This window comes from Athene noctua, chromosome 13, assembly GCF_965140245.1.
Source record: "Athene noctua chromosome 13, bAthNoc1.hap1.1, whole genome shotgun sequence".
Classification (NCBI taxonomy): domain Eukaryota; kingdom Metazoa; phylum Chordata; class Aves; order Strigiformes; family Strigidae; genus Athene; species Athene noctua.
This window is the reverse complement of record NC_134049.1, coordinates 1,373,192-1,390,753: the sequence shown is the minus strand read 5'-3', so window position 1 is coordinate 1,390,753 and position 17,562 is coordinate 1,373,192. Positions and strand designations below refer to the sequence as shown.

At 42.8% G+C, this 17,562-nt stretch overlaps 1 protein-coding gene across 1 annotated transcript in view; it reads right to left on the bottom strand.

Moving 5' to 3' along the window:
• Positions 1-351: 351 nt before the first annotated feature.
• The window catches only part of RFX7 (regulatory factor X7), a 51,968-nt gene continuing 34,757 nt past the window's right edge, over positions 352-17,562 (bottom strand). Inside the window, exons 5-9 of the mRNA XM_074916764.1 lie at positions 14,691-14,807; positions 12,392-12,476; positions 11,526-11,733; positions 8,553-8,848; positions 352-7,614 (exon numbers count right to left, since the gene is read on the bottom strand). Coding sequence (XP_074772865.1) covers positions 4,300-7,614; positions 8,553-8,848; positions 11,526-11,733; positions 12,392-12,476; positions 14,691-14,807 — 4,021 coding nt within the window. The 3' untranslated portion in view covers positions 352-4,299. The remainder of the gene's footprint in view (positions 7,615-8,552; positions 8,849-11,525; positions 11,734-12,391; positions 12,477-14,690; positions 14,808-17,562) is intronic.

Genomic DNA, 17,562 nt, shown 5'->3' with positions numbered 1-17,562 from the left:
TGAGCGTCTGATGGCAAACTGGAACTGTCAGGTTCAACTGCAGGCTGCAGCTGCTTTTATCTCCCAGATGTAATAGTCTCACCGCACAAGTACTTTCCATGTAAAAGGGATACCTAGAGAAAGGGAATATAAAGTGAATGGTCAGAAGCCCACTACCACTAAGGTCTCTCAAGAGCCCCCCCTGAGAGCAGAGGCTGACCAAGGCATGCCAGCCAGGAAGATTCACCTTCTTGCTCAGCTTTAGGCGTATAACTGGGGTCTGTCTTTGCACAAATCAGAAAGCTCTGTATTTTAGGTCAACCTTAACACACGTTTTTCCATATGAAGAAATAAACTCCAGAAGTAATTTTAATATAAAATGTTTTTATTGTTTTTGAAAACATTTAAAAAACAATTTTTGAGCACTTTCAATAAAAAAAATAACTGAAATGCTACTGCAATATTCAACTACTGTAGTTTCAGCAGTACAACAGACAACAAAACACTGGGGAAGAGGGGAGAAACTGGATTTCCTGCACTAAATGAAAACGTGGAACAGGGATATTTTTTTTTTTTTTCCTTACGGTGCAGTAAATAAAGCACAGTATAGTACAAGACTATTATATGAACCTCAGATGCACTGCACAAGAAACGCTTTCCTTCTTTTCAGTTCAGAAGTCAGTGCTTATTGCAATTATTTGCAAATTATTTACTTCATGAATTCTTATCATGATAAAATGATGCAAAAATGATTTTCAACACCAGAACAATAAAAAATAATCCAAGAAAGGAACATATTCAACAATAACTAAGCTGAATTAGTTAACATAAAAAAGTAAATAACTTGTGAATAACTATGCTCACCTGGTTAACACTGAACCAGTTTCAATACAGCAAAAGAATAAAAAAAATAAAAGTGGTTACAGGAATATATCTAGTACTGTACAAGATTAAGTCATTAACACTCATGCACGTTTTGTGATCATGTATTAACATGGTGAAGCAAACTAAACTTAATTTTTCCTGCTGTAATATTCTCATGTAAGAGAATAAGAAATAGAAATATCTCATTGAGATCAATGCACATTGCTACATAAGACAATTTCACCTGTCACTTTTAATGACATTTTGCCTTTTAATAATGAAACACATTAAAAAGTTTTTTTTTGTTTTGCCTTTTTTTCTTCTTAATCTGTGGGCCGTATTTGTTGCATTTATCCTAAGGAATGTGCCTGCCACAGGTTCAACAGAATTTTAGTGCAATATATGAACCCAGAAAGTTTGCTGGACTAACCAACCAACCAAATTTAAGGTGTTTGCTGCAATACTGTACACACAGTACAAATTCACTAGTTTGTGTACTTTAGCAAAAACTGCTATCAAAATAATTTATTTCTCATGTTAGTAGGAAGCCAATAATGTAAACAAGGGGTCAGAACTGTCTCAAATTCTTAGTTTTGGAGTATCTGACACAGACAGGCTTCCATTTGTTAGAATCACAGAATTTTCCTTTGGGTATTGCATACTTTGGTGTGCAGTAGTGCTCCGTCTCAATGTATAGTGAAGAACTAACTAGCACTAAGTACAGGGACCTAACATTATTCATTATAACACCAACACACAAACACCTCTAAAATAATACATACCAATGTACAAAGCTGTGCCTGTGCCTTGGCTTTTGGGATTTTACTTGAAACAATCCTTATCGAATTTAACACCTCTTAAATTAAACATATATTTGCCTTAAATCCACTGATTATAGAATATTTCCGCTAATTAAGTCACGTCAGGCCCAATGTAACACTTGTCTTTAAAAATAATTTTAAACACACTTTTAAAAACCTTTGGTGACGGCTGCATAATTTAGAACGCATCAGCTTTAAATCGACTCTTTTCTAAGAAATGTTCTTAAAACCCCCGTGGGAGTCAGGCAGAATCTTCTCTCCCCCAGGCTCACCCCGGTCTGGGTGTCTGCAGAGGCACAGGCTGCTGCCTGGCGCGTGGCCTCCCACAGTGCCAGCGCTCACCCCCTCCCCGCCACTCTCCATCGAAGGAGGTTCCACCCAGTCACAGGAGTGCTGGCACTTCACACGGGGGCAGGGAGGAGAGGTGCTGAGTGTCTCTCAGACCCTGTGAAGTCAAACAAGAAAGAGGATGTTCAGCACATCCCTGCCAAAAGGCCTCAGGCAGGTACAGAACTCGAGCCCTGCTTTCAGCAACTTCAGTCTACAAGAAAAATGGTTCAAGCCTCACTGACAGACACCTGGCAAGGTAACAAGAAGGCTACCATGCAGCTCTTAATCGCCTCCCCATTTCCTTAACAAAACCTAAAAGGGTCAGTTGGTCTTAAACGAAGCAAAGCAAACTATTGCACGTCCACACGCTTCAGTGAGGGATCTGAACTCTCCAAGTTTGTTCCTGACGAAGTGGTAAAACTTCTAATGCAAGCACAGTGAAATCAGGCCCCCATAAGGTGCTACAGCTTGGCACAACTGTTTGTCCCTGCAGAAGAGGCCACAGACTGGTGATGAATGGGGGCAAGAGCAAGAGAAGCCGTGGTACAGAAGCACCTCAAGTGCCAATGCAGCAGCGCAAGTTGAATCATCAGCACCGCCAAAAAAATTGACCAGTACTGGGATCTCAAGTCATTAGCAAAAACTAAAGAAACAGAAGACCACCAAGACAAACAAAAAACCACTAATCACTAAAAAAAATCTGAGCATCTTCCCCTTAAGTAAATCTAGGGGGGGCTTATTGTGCCTCTCCCTTCCTAAATTCATGACCGCTCAAAGAAATAACGCAAGAGAGGAAGATGTCTTCTGCTGTTTTCTCATTTGTAAGTGTCAGTTCACAGGAGAAATAATCAATCTTATACTACGCTTGAGGGATGGTATCCTAGCACCCTCAGTGCACCATTCTTTTGTAAAAGCTGCCTCCACAAGTCCTCTTTCCAGTATCCGTGCCACGGCCAGTGAAGTCCCTCTCTCTTTTGACCATTAGAGAGATCCATTCCATGCTGGTAAGACAAAAGGTCTTTTTTGGTTCAAGTGAACTAATGAGGCAGAAGTCTAAACCTTATTTTCCAGAGGGGCAGCTAAGGAACTTCTAAAACAAAATAGATTCACCAGCCCTGGCAAATCACTTCTGAAAATGAAATTCAGTCTTCTAAAAGAGTACGTACTTCTTTTAAAAGAAGCTTTACCAAAAGAAAGATCACATGTCTTACTGTGTATCTGTAAAGTGCCTGGCAGTGTTATGGCTCTATATGAAATATTTTTAGATCAACCACATTTTCTAATATTTTAATTGTCTTTTGTTTGAGAGAAAGAGAGCAAGCAAGAAAGACAGAAAGGCTCAACCTACTGAAATACAGAGAAAAGACATCTTCCTACACCCTCCACTAGGTTAGGAAACTTAAAAACCAAATCTTTAAAAATAGTACTTTAATGAGCTCCAGCAGCTCCTTTATTTAAAAGAGAGGGAAAATATCTCGTTCCTTCTCTAGCATTGATAAATAAACAGTACCTATCACTTCAGAATAGGGTGTTATGCTTAGATTAAATCTCAGTGCTCAAAATCTTTTCACGTGAATTTTACCTAATATAAAAACACTGAAGTGAGAACTAAAATATCAAGTAAGTCACGAATATTAATGGATAAAATAACTACATAGATTTAATTCTCTTAAATAAAAAATCTAGTGCATCTTTCTTTTTCCTTGATCATTCTTGTTAGTTTTTCCTAGAGATGTTAATGGCACCAGTGCTACAGAGACTTCTCACAGTTCACCACTGAGCAGTGCTCAGGACAGCCACGCAACGGTCAGGCACCTGCACGTCACCTCGTTCACCTGTACCCAGTCCCCACCACCGACCTATTTGCAGGCAGCCTGCATTTCAAACCTGAATGGCAAAGGTCAGCAAGGATCATCTAGTAAGAAGTAACAAGCAGGACAAAGTATGGAAAACCTACCAATGAACTTGGCTTAAAACCCTCCCAAAGCCTCAACCATAGCTGTCATTGCTGGCTGGCTATTAACCACTTCATCATTTGCTACAGTAAGAAATGTTGAATGGGAAACACTATAAAATTTTAACTTTAATACTGGCTCTTTGATAGCCCATCACCTTCAGAGATTTGTTTAAAATTGGTAAGACTGCCTTTTCCCTGCTGAAGAATGAGCAACAGGTACAGCAAACTTTTTAAAAAATGCCACAATACATAGCAAGTGTTTCTGCTGCGGGAGGCACTTCCATTAAGACAAATACAATACGTCTGTCTTTTAGATACAGTGTGCTACATACATATTATAAAACAAGATTAACCCAACATTTCAACAGCAGGATGATCTTTACTCTCCATCCACTCAAAACCTGATGTATTCATTGAGTTAATGGATTCATTGCAGATTTGTTGAAACAAGGGGTCATTTTTTAATTCCTCCAGTGTAGCATCATCGTCTTGTCCCTGCTGACGACCTGGATCAAACAGTAGATTTGTGTCTAAAGTGTTCAGATCATTAATGCTGCCTGAGAGCTCGGAAGACAACCTGATGTCGCTGGGAAAGACAGATGCAACATTACTGAGATCTGATGCCACCTGATTCACCAGCTGCTGGTTTGTTGGCAGACTGTCCTCCCCTAAAAGGTCTTTTACAGTGCTGCTGAAATCTAATTGCTGCTCTCCGATGTCTGATTGTGCTTGGTTATCTCCAGAAGAAAAACTGATCTGATCGGTGCTGCTGTTTTTGGTGAGGTAATTTGGTGTTTGGAATTCATAAACCGAAGTGCTGGAATTGATCATACTTTGTGGGTTGGCACTAGGAAAAGCGGCGGATGTCTCTAAAATCTGCGTGAGATTCATCCTGGCTGTGTAATTTGAGGGCATGTTGTTCACTCCCAAACCTCTCACTGCATCATCGCTATCAGAATCGAGTTTGCTTAACAACACATTGGTTATTTTTTTAGTGTTTGTTTGTTTCTGAAGAGACGGGAAGGCCGTCTGCATCATCACAGTCAAGGGGACTGACTGGCTTCTTTGCGCTATGTTATTGGCACTGGTGTCTGCATGGATATTAGCAAATACATTGTGAACTTCGGGAGTCACTGGACTGCCAAAAGGTGTCAGGTTAGAGCGTGGTATATTCGAGACAGGGTAGACAGTGCTTCCGCTGAGATTGCGCTGGCGATGGACAGCAGGGCTCACGCTCCGGCACCTCAGGCTGCTGTTGAGCGAGGAAGCGGTCCCTTTGCTGTCCAGGGGCGCAGGAACAGCAAAGCCCTCCTGCTTGGCGGTGCTGCTCACTGGGGCTGCCTGGTGCTGCACGGGTGACACGGGAGTCACGCGGCCGAAGTGGGTGTCGTGGTGGCGCGGCTGGGACTGGTACGACTGGCCGGGAACGGCGAAAGCGTGGGGCTTCCTGAAGCGATCTTCCACCAGCTCCTGGTAGCTGGTGAGGATGCCGTGGTTGGCAACCGAGGAGTTGCCCACGCCGCCATAGCCGTTGTTCATCCACTCGAGCTTGGTTTTGTCGGGGTGGGTAGCCATAGGCCGCTGCATGGGCTTCACGGGGCTACTCGATATGATGCTGGCGTCGTGGTAAGCCATGCTGGAGCTGATGGGCGTGAAGGCAAAGGGGTTCCGGCACTCCACGGGGCTCGGGGGGACGCTGCTGCTGCAGTTGGAGTGCGGCGTGCCGATGGGCGTGTGCCGGCTGCTCCCCAGGGCGCTGTCCACGGGCGTGGTCTGAGCCAGGCGCGAACACGGGCTCTCCCGGGACACGTTCTGGGAGCCAGCCATCATCTCGGAGGTGGGCGTCGGGGTCGGGGTGGGCGTGGGGGTGGGCGTGGGGGTGGGCGTCGGGGTGTGAATGGGAGTGCTGTTGTTATGGATCGAATGGTAAAAGTGCGCGCTGCCGGGGTGGGATGACACGGGAGCTCCTTGGGCTGCGGCCTGACTCTGGAGAGCCATCCCTAGACAACCACCATACGGGTGGGAATTATTCATGGACATTTGCTCCTCCATGAGCACCAGCTCCTCCACAATGCTGTCCTGAGTGAGGTCATCGTCAAATGAAAAGAAGTTCTCGTTTGACTGCGGGACTGTATGTTCAAACTCCTTCAGCTCAGACTGCAGAGGTAACTGATTTGAGGACTGTGCTTGCATTTGGCCCAGGGAAGACTCCTGGATCTGGCTCTGCAGCTGCTGGCTGTAGGCATCCTGCTGCATCCCTTCACAGTGCACCGGCTCCCATGCCGATTCCTGTAAGTCACTGGAGCCAGGCTGCCCCGCAATAGTCATAACACTGATCTCTTGCTGCTGTTCACAGTTCACAGATGCGAAGTCGGAGGTTTTGGTGATATGGTGCCATGTATTTGGGTTAAAGCTGCCATCAGATTTTGAATCATTTTCTATGATAAACATGTTTCCTTCCAATTTCACTTTTATATCTGGAGATGGTGCTGATGCAAGCTGCTGTCCTAAAGTAGAATCACTGGTATTTAAACTGGTGCTCAAAGAAAGGTCTGTTGCTAAGCTTGCTGCAGCTGCAGAAGGTACAGGGACCTTCACAGGTACGTTGCTGGGTATCTGAGCAAGTGTTGCTGTATTGTCACTGTTAGCTAACGATCCAACCTTTGGAGACTTCTTAACACTGTTTCCTTTTTGACCCTCCACAGCATTACCAGCCGAAAGCTGCTCCACCAGTGGTTTCTTTACAGGTGGTACCTGGGAATCCTGAAGTGTAGAAGGTTGTCGCTTTCTTGGGCTTTTAGTGCATGTCTTCTCTTTAATCGTAGACTCACCAGTAGGAGGTGAACCGATGCTGGTGCTGGACAAGTTCTGACTGGCAACTGAGAGCTTTAGAGTGCTTTGATTATTGCCTGCTGAAGAAACTGGTGTGATCTCAATAGACTGCGTTTTATATTTGGTCCCCGCCTCTTCAGGTTCCTGATCACAGCCCTTAACTGGTTTTACCTCCATGACATCATCAGCTGAAACCTTCAAGGTTGCAACCTCAAAATTAATTAGTTGAGCAGGAGGCACGTCAGGGGTTGCCTTCCTGGATTTAGTCACGTCAGAGCTCTCTTGGCCCTGTACTGAGTTCTCATCCAGCAATGCTTCTGGTTCCATTTTGATCTTGACTGCAGGTGCAGCCACAACAGCGCTAGGCTTGGATCCTGGAGACTGAAGTGAAACAACAGATCCGTTTTTGATCTGTGGACCAGTCCTCCCTTCTTCCGCTGCTCCCGCACTACTGCCAACTGAAGGTGTCTGTCTGACGGGCACACTACTGCTGCTTGGGGCAAGAGATATTGCTGTCATTTTTACCACGTTTAAGGAATTCACATGTGGAGCGGGCACAACAGTCTTGATTGGGCTACTGGTAAAGAGCACTGTCGTGGGAGAGCGGATGGTGAGAGCGCTGGTGTTTGCTGGCTTCGGTAAGATCTGCGGGTAGCGATGCCGGGCAGAGCGGTCACCGACTGGGCTGGCAGGAACGTTCTGGGGAGTCTTTGGTGACTGCTTGACTGATTGCATGTGCTGAGTGACCACCTGAACGTTGAGCGGCAGGACCTTGCTATCAGACGATCCCATAGGACTTGGGGACGTCACCAACTGCCTGGTCCTTGGCACCTGCGGAGAGAGACAAAAGGCATGGTGATGAAGCAGGAGGTCCCCAAAGCCCACAGACCACCCCATCCCCAAGTGTTTCAGAGGTGAAGCACAACACGGCTCAAGACACCAAAGCGAGTGAATGTCAGTTTGAAACAAAACAAGCTCTTCAACCATATACAAGACAATTTCTATTTTCCTGCCTAAGAATTAGTAGACAGATATATGGCCTCAATTTTTAAGGCATGAGGTGCTGGGCTACACACTACTCTGACCCTTTCATTAGCAGAAGAGCAGTCTCATACAATCCTTCACCACATGGACCAAAAAGACAGACATACAAAGGTTAAAGAGGAGAGGATGTGCTCAAAACACTGCTCATTGTTAAGGTTTCAAAAGCGAGTTAAATACAAACTCACTATCCAGGCAGAAAAACTGGCTTACCTATTGAAATCAACACCACAGATAACATCTTAAAAACAAATAACCTTCCCCCCCAGCCCAGTTTTGTATGGCTGAAAGACAAAAGATGTTCCATACTATAGACATTCATGCAAAAATAAAATTGTTGCTGCCACTAAATGTGCTGGGCCAATGAAAGGCAATTTAGATTCCTTATTAGGGGCTCAGTGACCCACAAGACTGCTATGAGCACACTTGTCTGGATAAACTTCATCTCAAGGACAATTATTCCCACACAGAACCTTAATTATTGCTCGCTGAAATCCCACTGTCAGGGACTTCAAAGACAAACTTGGCCTGTGCTATGTGATCAGAATGCTCCCGCCTCTGTATCGATCCTGTAACTCAGGGGTATGTCACAGTCACTGGGACAGAAAACCATCAAGGGACCCGAGCCCTTCAATGAAAACCATTTTTCTGTCCCCCACTACTTAGCTACTGGCAATTTAGAACACATTTTAAGGTGGTTTCTCTAGAGATTTGCTGGAGAACATTACCGGTATTGGGCTGGGGACAGCTGCCACAACAATGCCAATAGGCGGAGGAGACAGAATTGCAGGACTTCCATTAGATATACTGGTCACGCCGTTGGTCGTGGTGCCTTCTGTTTTCTTTGCTGGAGACTCTCCTGGCAAAGGAGACTGCAGTTTCTGCTCTTGCTGCTTCTTCTGGATCTTGCGCTGCAGCTGCTGCTTGGCATCAACAGGAGATGGCAGAGTCTTCACTTGTGGTTGAAAGGAATTACTTTCAGCAGTAGGTATAAAAGCTGAGGGCTGGGGGATCCCTTTTATTCCTGAATATAAAAGTAGTATGACTATATATCTAATAAATTATCTATAACATATATCATTATATATAATTATTATAATCATTATATATAATATATAGTAATAAAAGAGGAAGTGTGAAACCAGACATACCCTGTCTGCCCTAGTGGCACTTCTGTATCTAACCACACAGAATACATGGAAGGGATCTCCACAAGCATTCTGGGAACACCTCCTCCGTGAGGTGCTCCCATCCACTTCATGCTCAAATCTATTCAGTGTTTCAGTTTATTTCCACATTTGTGGAAAAACCTCCATCTGTTAGACAAGCTGGGCATTAGCTGCTAAAATACTATATACGGGCATCTTGTTTCCAGTAATCCCAAACTGCAACTTCTTTGTCAGCAAAATCTAAAAAACAATGCATTTCATTTCACTGACAGTAGAGGGCAGCAGTTATGTTCTAGATGAACCTTCAAAATTCATCATCCGTGTTTTTGTTATTTCTAAGGTAGCTTTAAAAATGAAAAATCCTTCCAGAAAGCTGTGGGTCTGTGTCACAGAGGAGCATCTCTAAGCAGATATTATCTACTAGTCAAGGCATTAAACACAATGCATGTAATATCAGAACGGATCCCAACCTGTGTGAGATCAGGAATAATGGCGAAAGAAGGGCAAGAAGAGAAGTGTTCAGGAAAAAAGAAAAAAAAGGAGAAAAAGGTGAAACAACCCCTATGGAAATTAGAACAGGAGAACATTTTTTACTGGAGACAATGCTTTTTCTCATCACAAGGAAGTGGTACTTCCAGGGAGAACAACATGGAGTTAGTCTCATCTGTGCAGCTGGAACCAATCTCCCTTATAAAAACACATCACATTTATGATCTTTTGTTTATTAACAGTCAAGAGGAGTAGCATGCTCTCAGTGACCAACTGACCCTGCTGAACTGCCCTTCTCAAAATGCTTTAACACCATTTACTTTACACTTTGAAGGTTTCACAGCTTTTAAAATAACTCTTAATTATAAATTAATCAACACAATTTTAGGGGCAAGTATTTGGTTTTAGATACCCAGTACATGCCTAGGAACTGTGGTGTGGGAGCCCAGTCTCTCAGCAGAAGTCAGAGCACTGTGAGAGCCTGAACACTCCAACATGTCTCCACTTGCACAATTCCTTCTTCACAGAGCAGTGAAATACACAAATACATATTGCCATTAACGGAAAACAATCCATCTATGTGGGCTGAATACTGAAGGCAGATTTATGAGAAAAAAGCTCCACAAATTTTTCTTTGAGGGTAAAAGTATGCTTTTTCCTCAGTTAAGACACAGAGACACCGTAGCTCCTCGCAATGAAGAGGAATGGGAATATTTCACCATCTAGAAAGAACCTCTCCTGAAATGACTCCCAAACCAGAGGCGTGCACTGGAAGTAGCTGTCTTTTTCCTTGAAGGAAACCATCTTCTCTTGAAGGAAGTAAAGGGGTGAAGTTATGTGAGTTGAAGACCCGTACATATACCCAGTGTTCCTTCATGGCAAGCAGAATCAACAAAGCCAAGCAACAACAAGTAAAACAGGAGCACACAGGCAGCAAAACTTGCTGCTGCTACCCCTCGGTTCCAAGTTGCAATAAGGGAAAGAGAGCTTGAAGGAGAAAGAACGTGATCCAGAAGGGGATCACCCCAGCCTACAGCCCTGACCACCAGTTTCCATCTGAAACTGCCTGTCTCAACTCAAGAGATTTGCCTTGATCCAAACGCATTCTGCTTGACAGGCCTGGGCAGAACCTCCCAGAGGGAAGCCTGAGGGGCATACTGTGGACCTGCACTTCCCCCCTCATCCGTCATTTTTTTGTAGTTTACTTCATCCACAGCCACAGAAAACCACTTCAAATTATTAAGTGACTGATTTTGAGCATGAAGAGGGAAACAACATAAAAGTAGATGTACAACCAACCACATCAAACGTAAGCTTTCCCAGGGATTGAATAGAACAGGAATTCATCTGATGTAGCAAAACACAAAATAACTCCTGTCTTTACCTCGATCCTTAATGGAGATTTGAAATCGCGTGCTGGAACCTCAGTCACACAACTGCCCCTGGAGAAGGCTCTCCTGTCCCTCTCAATGCTCCTCAAGCTCTTACTTCTAATGTCATCAGTAACTGCAGCAGCTGACGTGCTTGTACTACCTGACACTGACCAAACATCTCAGGAAAATCTGCATCTGACATACCAGAAACGCCTGTAAGAAAATCTGCTCTTGAGAGAAAATTAAGACAGACAATTGTTTCCAAATTAGGGCAAGTTATCAGACAGAAATACAACCACACCAACGGTTTGTCTACAAACCAGCACTGTACTGGCACTAAACTCCTGAGCAAAGCACATAAATCCAGCACAATTACTCACACGGCCTGAAGTGCTTTAAAAGACATGGGTCCTCACTGGAGGGATGGGAGAATCGCAAACGAAACCGGAGAGCACTGCTTATTTTCAGATCCCTCTACCCAGACTACCAGCAAGAAAAGTAATTTGCAACAATGTGGCCTAAAATCACATAAATACATGCTCAGTGCTCAGAGTCAGCATTTAACATTTGCCCTGAAGTGCTTCCCCAAAGAAAGATGTTATTACTCTTTACAAAAAAAAAAAAATAATAAAAAAATCTGTATTTCATTGATTCAGCGTTATCTCATTACCTGCTGGTGCCCCTGCCATTACTGTTAAAGCTGCCATTGACTTGGTACCAATATAGTGACTTTTGACAAGGAAACGAGCCAATTCCAAGACTGTGTCAAAAGGCTGGCTCAGCACTTTCTGGGCCCATTCACAAACAAGCCGGCAGGCCGCAGAGACTACTTCCTCATCAGCACTTTGCAGCTGCCCAGTCGGCTCTGCCCCATCCAACTAAAACAAACAAACAGAGGAGGAAAGGTTACTTCAATTATAACGGGTCATTAAGGCATGAACACAAAAATAGAGAGCAAATGATGATCAGAAACACACAAAAAGTTGAGTACTATGTTCAGTTTTTTCATGAAATACGGAGAATGAGAGATCACAACATAATATAATTCATCAAAATGAAATGTCTTAACATTAATCTACTCAATGTTTCCAAAGGCATTATGGAATAAAATTGTAGAGAGAATCCTAATATCTGGACCACCAACGACTGATGCTCCCTGCATCCAGAGTCTTGTCAACTCAGCTGCCACTGCTACCCCGGAACTGCTTCTTTCACTGGGCTTCCTCTTCCTTAGCATTTACTTTTTAAAAAAATATATATATACAATAAAACCAAACCAGAATCAGAGTGAAAAAGATACAGCTTGTGGGTAGCAACACTGTGAAAGTGCTTCACCTCCTAAATTAGGTTTTTTTAATAGCACTGCAATTTGTTCTGAACTTTACAGGAAAACATCAAACTATGATTCAGAACATAAGTATTGTAAAGAAAACCTTAAAAACTACACAGCTCTTTGTTTTGAAAGCTGCGGACAGAAAAACAACATAAATGTTAATCTGCAGAAATAGATATAAAATAAGCAAATACATATCATACCCCATCTCCAGTTTTATGAAAGTCAAGGTTGGGCAGTGTTGGCATATGCACAAAAGCCTTCTTCCTCAGTCCACTGTAGCAATATGTGAACAAGAATTAAGGTCTAAATCATCTCTGCTTGTTAGCTGGGGGATAGGAAGGAAGGGCAGTAACTCCTCCGATACCCCTCACAGGCTTTGTAAGCAAACTCAACAACTGATCCAAGAGTGACTGTTGCTAACGCAGTCGCACAGCCCGCCAGAATCAGGCGGTTCTGGGGCAGGGCACTGGGCTTTCCATCCATGCAGAGGAGCAAGTGACCCTGGGCACGATGAACTCCACTTGATGGCTTCGGAGAACCACTAAACCACGCCAAGTAATCTCAACTAGCTAGTCAATATTTAAATCACTAACATGAGTTTGGACTAAATTCCCTTCCTAAACCAGGCCTAAAATCAGATGAAGAATGCATTACCAAAAGTTAATTACTATTAAAAAATGTGTTCCCAAATTTAGGTTTTACTTAATCGTGAGTTGTTCTGTTTTGCCTCTTTTTGCTAATTTTCGTAACATTCCCTTCTCCTAAGGGACTTCCACAAAGCGAAGAAGTTCCCCGTGACAGGATAAAATGACTGATGAGGACATTTCTTCCTAAGATTTCACACAATTTCTGTGGCTCTCTCCCCACCTATGATAATTCTTCTGTAAAAATATGGACACAAATAACCAGATTTTTTCCTTACCTTGATCTCATCAAATCAGTATACAGAAATATACTCCCTCCATTACCCTTACTCACTTGTTTATTGGTCTAAAACTCAAACCAGCCTTTTTTTCTCTCCACAGCATTACTCTAGAAGTTCACATACAATGTCTCTTCTCTGTAACAGGCAAATCCTTTTCAGGATCATTAATTTTCCACGTACTGTAAATACGTCTGTATTTCTCTTTCTCAGACCATGGAGTTTGCATTTGCTTGTGCTAACCTGGATGGAGCATAATTACAATAAAATAAATATAAGTAGGCTAGGTATTAAGGTAAGCCTGAGATAAAGCCCATTTTAACCATCCTGAATTAGAAACTTAGGGGACAATTCAAAGAGATGCCCTTGGTCAAGCTACAATTACATCATGTGATTTCTTCCTTAAAATTTCTCTAGCTCTACCTAGAACATCACTACCAAGTTTTGGACTCCACTGCTAGATAATCCAACACTGTATTTTATGAAACAATTTAACTGACACGTAACTTCTCCATTTACTACTGCACGGAAGGTTTTTTCCCCTCTATGGAAGACAAATAATTCTGGGCTACCCGCTAGCCTTTAATTCTCTCTGTAAGTGCAGGCTTCGAGTGAGACCTCAGCAAAGGCCAGTATTACAGCGTGCCCGTATCATTACTGCTACTTCTTTGGAGTGCTTTGTAATTAGAGCCTACGAGCACCTTGATGCCTTTTGCCCTTTTCATGCCCTCCCTTCCCTGCTTACTGCAGTGGCTTTGCCCACTCAGCCCATCAGAGGAGCAGGAGTGGGCCCCGGGGGATGCAGAGGGTATTACACCCCTTGACGATGGTTTCTACCATGAGTGATTCTCCACTTGGAAAAGACAAAATTCTTGCTGATGAAAAAACTTACTTTGAAAATCACTATCAGTTTTTCCTTTTTAATGGAACACGTCAGCACGCTAAAGACTAGACAAACTGCAGCTGAGCCTCAGAAAACCCTGAGAAAAATTCACATCCTTGTAGCCTTTAGATTTTATTACTGCATTCCTTTCTCAGCTGAGCTTCTTGCCTCTACACTGAAGCAGCAGACCCACCAGTGATATGAGCAGACTCTTTTGCATAGCGTTTGCCTCAAGTCCTTCACAGTGGCAGTCTATTAATTGATAAACTAATCTGTCCCAAGATCTGTGTATCGTTCAACTAACTTTTAGATTACTGGTGGGCACAAGTATGATATAAAAGCAAGAAATGTTCTGATAATTCTGAGCTGTACGGCAAATAAAATACTAGTTACTACACATATATAAGGCAAGTTCCTTTATTCCAGCATCTCCCTTTGCACTAGATGATAAAGCTTCTTTGATTCCTCACCGCTGTGACAACTGAGCATCAGAACCTAAATTTAAGTACTTGTTTCCAAAGTTGTATCTTGCAACCTAACACTACGGCAATTAATAATTTTTAAAGAATGTTGGGAAAGTGTCTGCATTTCTTATTTAACATTACTTCTACATTGAGCCGATAGTTAAGCTACAATGACAGATGTTCTCCAGGCAAGTGCAGAAGTTACTGAGAAGAGTTCTAGCAAAGGATATTTTGATTTGCCTCTTGTGCCTAGACGACGGGCCTTCATATTTGGAAAGACATTTTTCATGATCTTTCCAAAGTCAGCAGCACTTAATGGGTGGTAGCCAAGATTGTCACAATAGCTCCTGCAAGAGAGAGAAAGAAAGCGTGAATGGAATCAAAGTCAATACAAGAGGCCAGCCTGCATGCTAGACTCCATCAAAGGTTTTCAAAAGAAAACACTTATATCCATCCATATTTAGAACCACATTTAACATTAATGAAGCTATCCACAACGAATTGAATGCATTAAAAATGTATGAACAGAGCTATTAATACCACGGTTTTTGCCTTGTTCTCTACCGAGTTCAAAGACAAGTCATGTGGAGACATAACAAGTAGTGGCATTATCTAGAGCACAGTTAAGATTTACTCCACAACTTAGTTTGAAGCATATGTTTCAATTCACTTATTTCAGGGCATAATAAAAGCCGAGACATTGTTCTAGCCCAAAATATAGCTTGAGTGTGGTAAGGCCTCAAGTCCTGCAGCAATATTTTGAAGCAGTGGGTAAGAGATTTGTCAGCGTCCAGAGAAACATTCTAACTACACACCTTCTGTTCAACGGTCCTTAACAGAAGTAAATTTATAAAACATACCTTCCCAGGGAATCCGCTTCACCTTTATAGGTGTAACAAACACGTACTGAGGACCTAGTCCTGTTAACACAGCACCACTACTGAACTGCGAGAGCTGCTTAATTATAGACATCCTTATAGGTATTCATTAACAGAACTAAATTAACAGAGATTTCACCTGCCTCCACAAATGTAGATCTTCATGTCACTGGCTACACAACCTGGTGATGTAGGGGAGGGAGCAAAGCAACAAAAGGTAATTATTTTGCTAATTTTACTTATTCTAGAAAAATGGGCACTGTTATCTGTCTTCAGTTCTCAAAAACAGCAGAAGGAATTTTGTTTCAACATCTATTCACATGTTTCAACATCTGAGATATTTTAAAAATATCTCCTTGAGGCAGAGAACAAGAATTGTTGATTTTGCTGCAAAACGTGAATGATCTGGAAAAATCACAAACATGTGAAAGCAGAGGAGAAAACCTGGAACTGTTGTGGAAGATTTACCTACACAGCAAGTGCTTAAGGCTGCACAAAGGTATGAATGCCATGCTGCCTTTTGTTCAAGTGCCTCGTGGTGTTTCACAGATGTTGATGTGCCCAAAACGTTAAAGCCTTCTCATTCAGATTTCCTACAGTCAGAGTCAGCAACAGATAGCAATGATCTCCTTTCCCATGAGAAGTCCCACCAGCAATACACAAAAACAACCTGCCTCCGAAAAGATGATTGTGACTGTACACGACCCTGTGTGGGCATCAGCAGGAGAGCAGAAAAACAATTCATACACCACGTTGCCTGCTACTCTAATCAGGTACATACAGGCAAACAAAGACGGACACAAAGAAAAGACAAAGCAGCATTCCTGAAACAGATGTTTCATTCCCAGCATCACCTAGTAAAAACAGTAACAATTAGCAATGGCATTTGAAGCCAAATAGGTCAGTCAAAATGTCTTCTCTGAAAACTGCAGCTCTATAGAAAGCAGTAAATATTTCCTGAGATACTTCCACTGCATTTATTTCTCTGTAAAAATACTGGTTATTACCCAGCCTTTACCTTGGCTGTATGTAGGTACCCTCCGCTTTGAAAGTACCACCACAAATGTAATGACTTTGATGATGACAAACAGCCAGTTTTATGCTATTTGGTTCTGCCATTCCCCTGCAGAGCTTGTGTACACCCACCTCCCCCAGTTACCCGGCCAAACCAGGAGATGCTGCCCACAGCCTGGTGTACAGCAGCCATTAGTCTGGTTTCTGTACGGGAGGGACATCAAGGTTTTTATCCAATTTACACACAAACATGCTTCATTTCAATGCATCTGTCACAAAATCTGGATTCTGGACGTGTCCGTTTGAAGTTAATACAACGGAACACTTCTGCCTTGCTGCACTCTCTTAGGAATCAGACACCAATTTACATGTAATAGAGATCTCTCTGTGCGTTTTTTTCCCCTTGCATCTTGCCAGGCTCCAATGGATTTTAACTGGACTCTGAAAATTCCTAGAAGGTGGGTCATTGTCACTTGCTGATGCTGATTACAGGCCTTTAAGTCTCAAACAGCATGCAAAGGAGGGCGCTCTGAAATTCTCTGCCACAGTCAGTAGTATCTTTGACTGAAAATCAACATCAGTGAAACAAAAAAAACCAAACAACAGCAAAACAGGATTAGGGACTTACCAATCAACTTTAAAGTTAAAATTATTCCCTCCCTAGGAGAAAATAAATAAAAAAGGAAAAAAAAAAATTCCTCAAGTCTAGCACATCTGTTTCAAGACAATTACTTGCTAGCAGCAAAACACAGTTACATGGTCCCCTCGTACCCACACTGGCAGCTCCTGCAAGCTTGTGATTTCTGAGCTATTATCATGTAATTTCAGTTTTCAGACAGATCATCCCATACGGCCCCTCCTCCTCCTGGCTCGGCTGAGAACCCGCCATGTCCATCTGTGGTCTCTCATTGACTTGACAACACATACCAGGAGTCTCTTCCCTGGAGCTCTTCTCTCTGCTACTTGCACTCTTGGCACATCTCTGAGCCCAGGAGCTGTTTTGCTTATTTGAAGGGTGGGTGGAAAAAAAACAGGGGAGGGAAGGTCTGCACAGAGACAGAAATGACAATGGACATGCGGTTGCTTACGTTCCTTTGTACAGAGCTCCCCTACGTGATAAGAAGAAAAGGCCTTTTTGTTGTTGTTGTTAAGAATTAAAGATACTCAAGACATAAAAATACTTGGGAGTGCACCTGAATTAAACCACAAA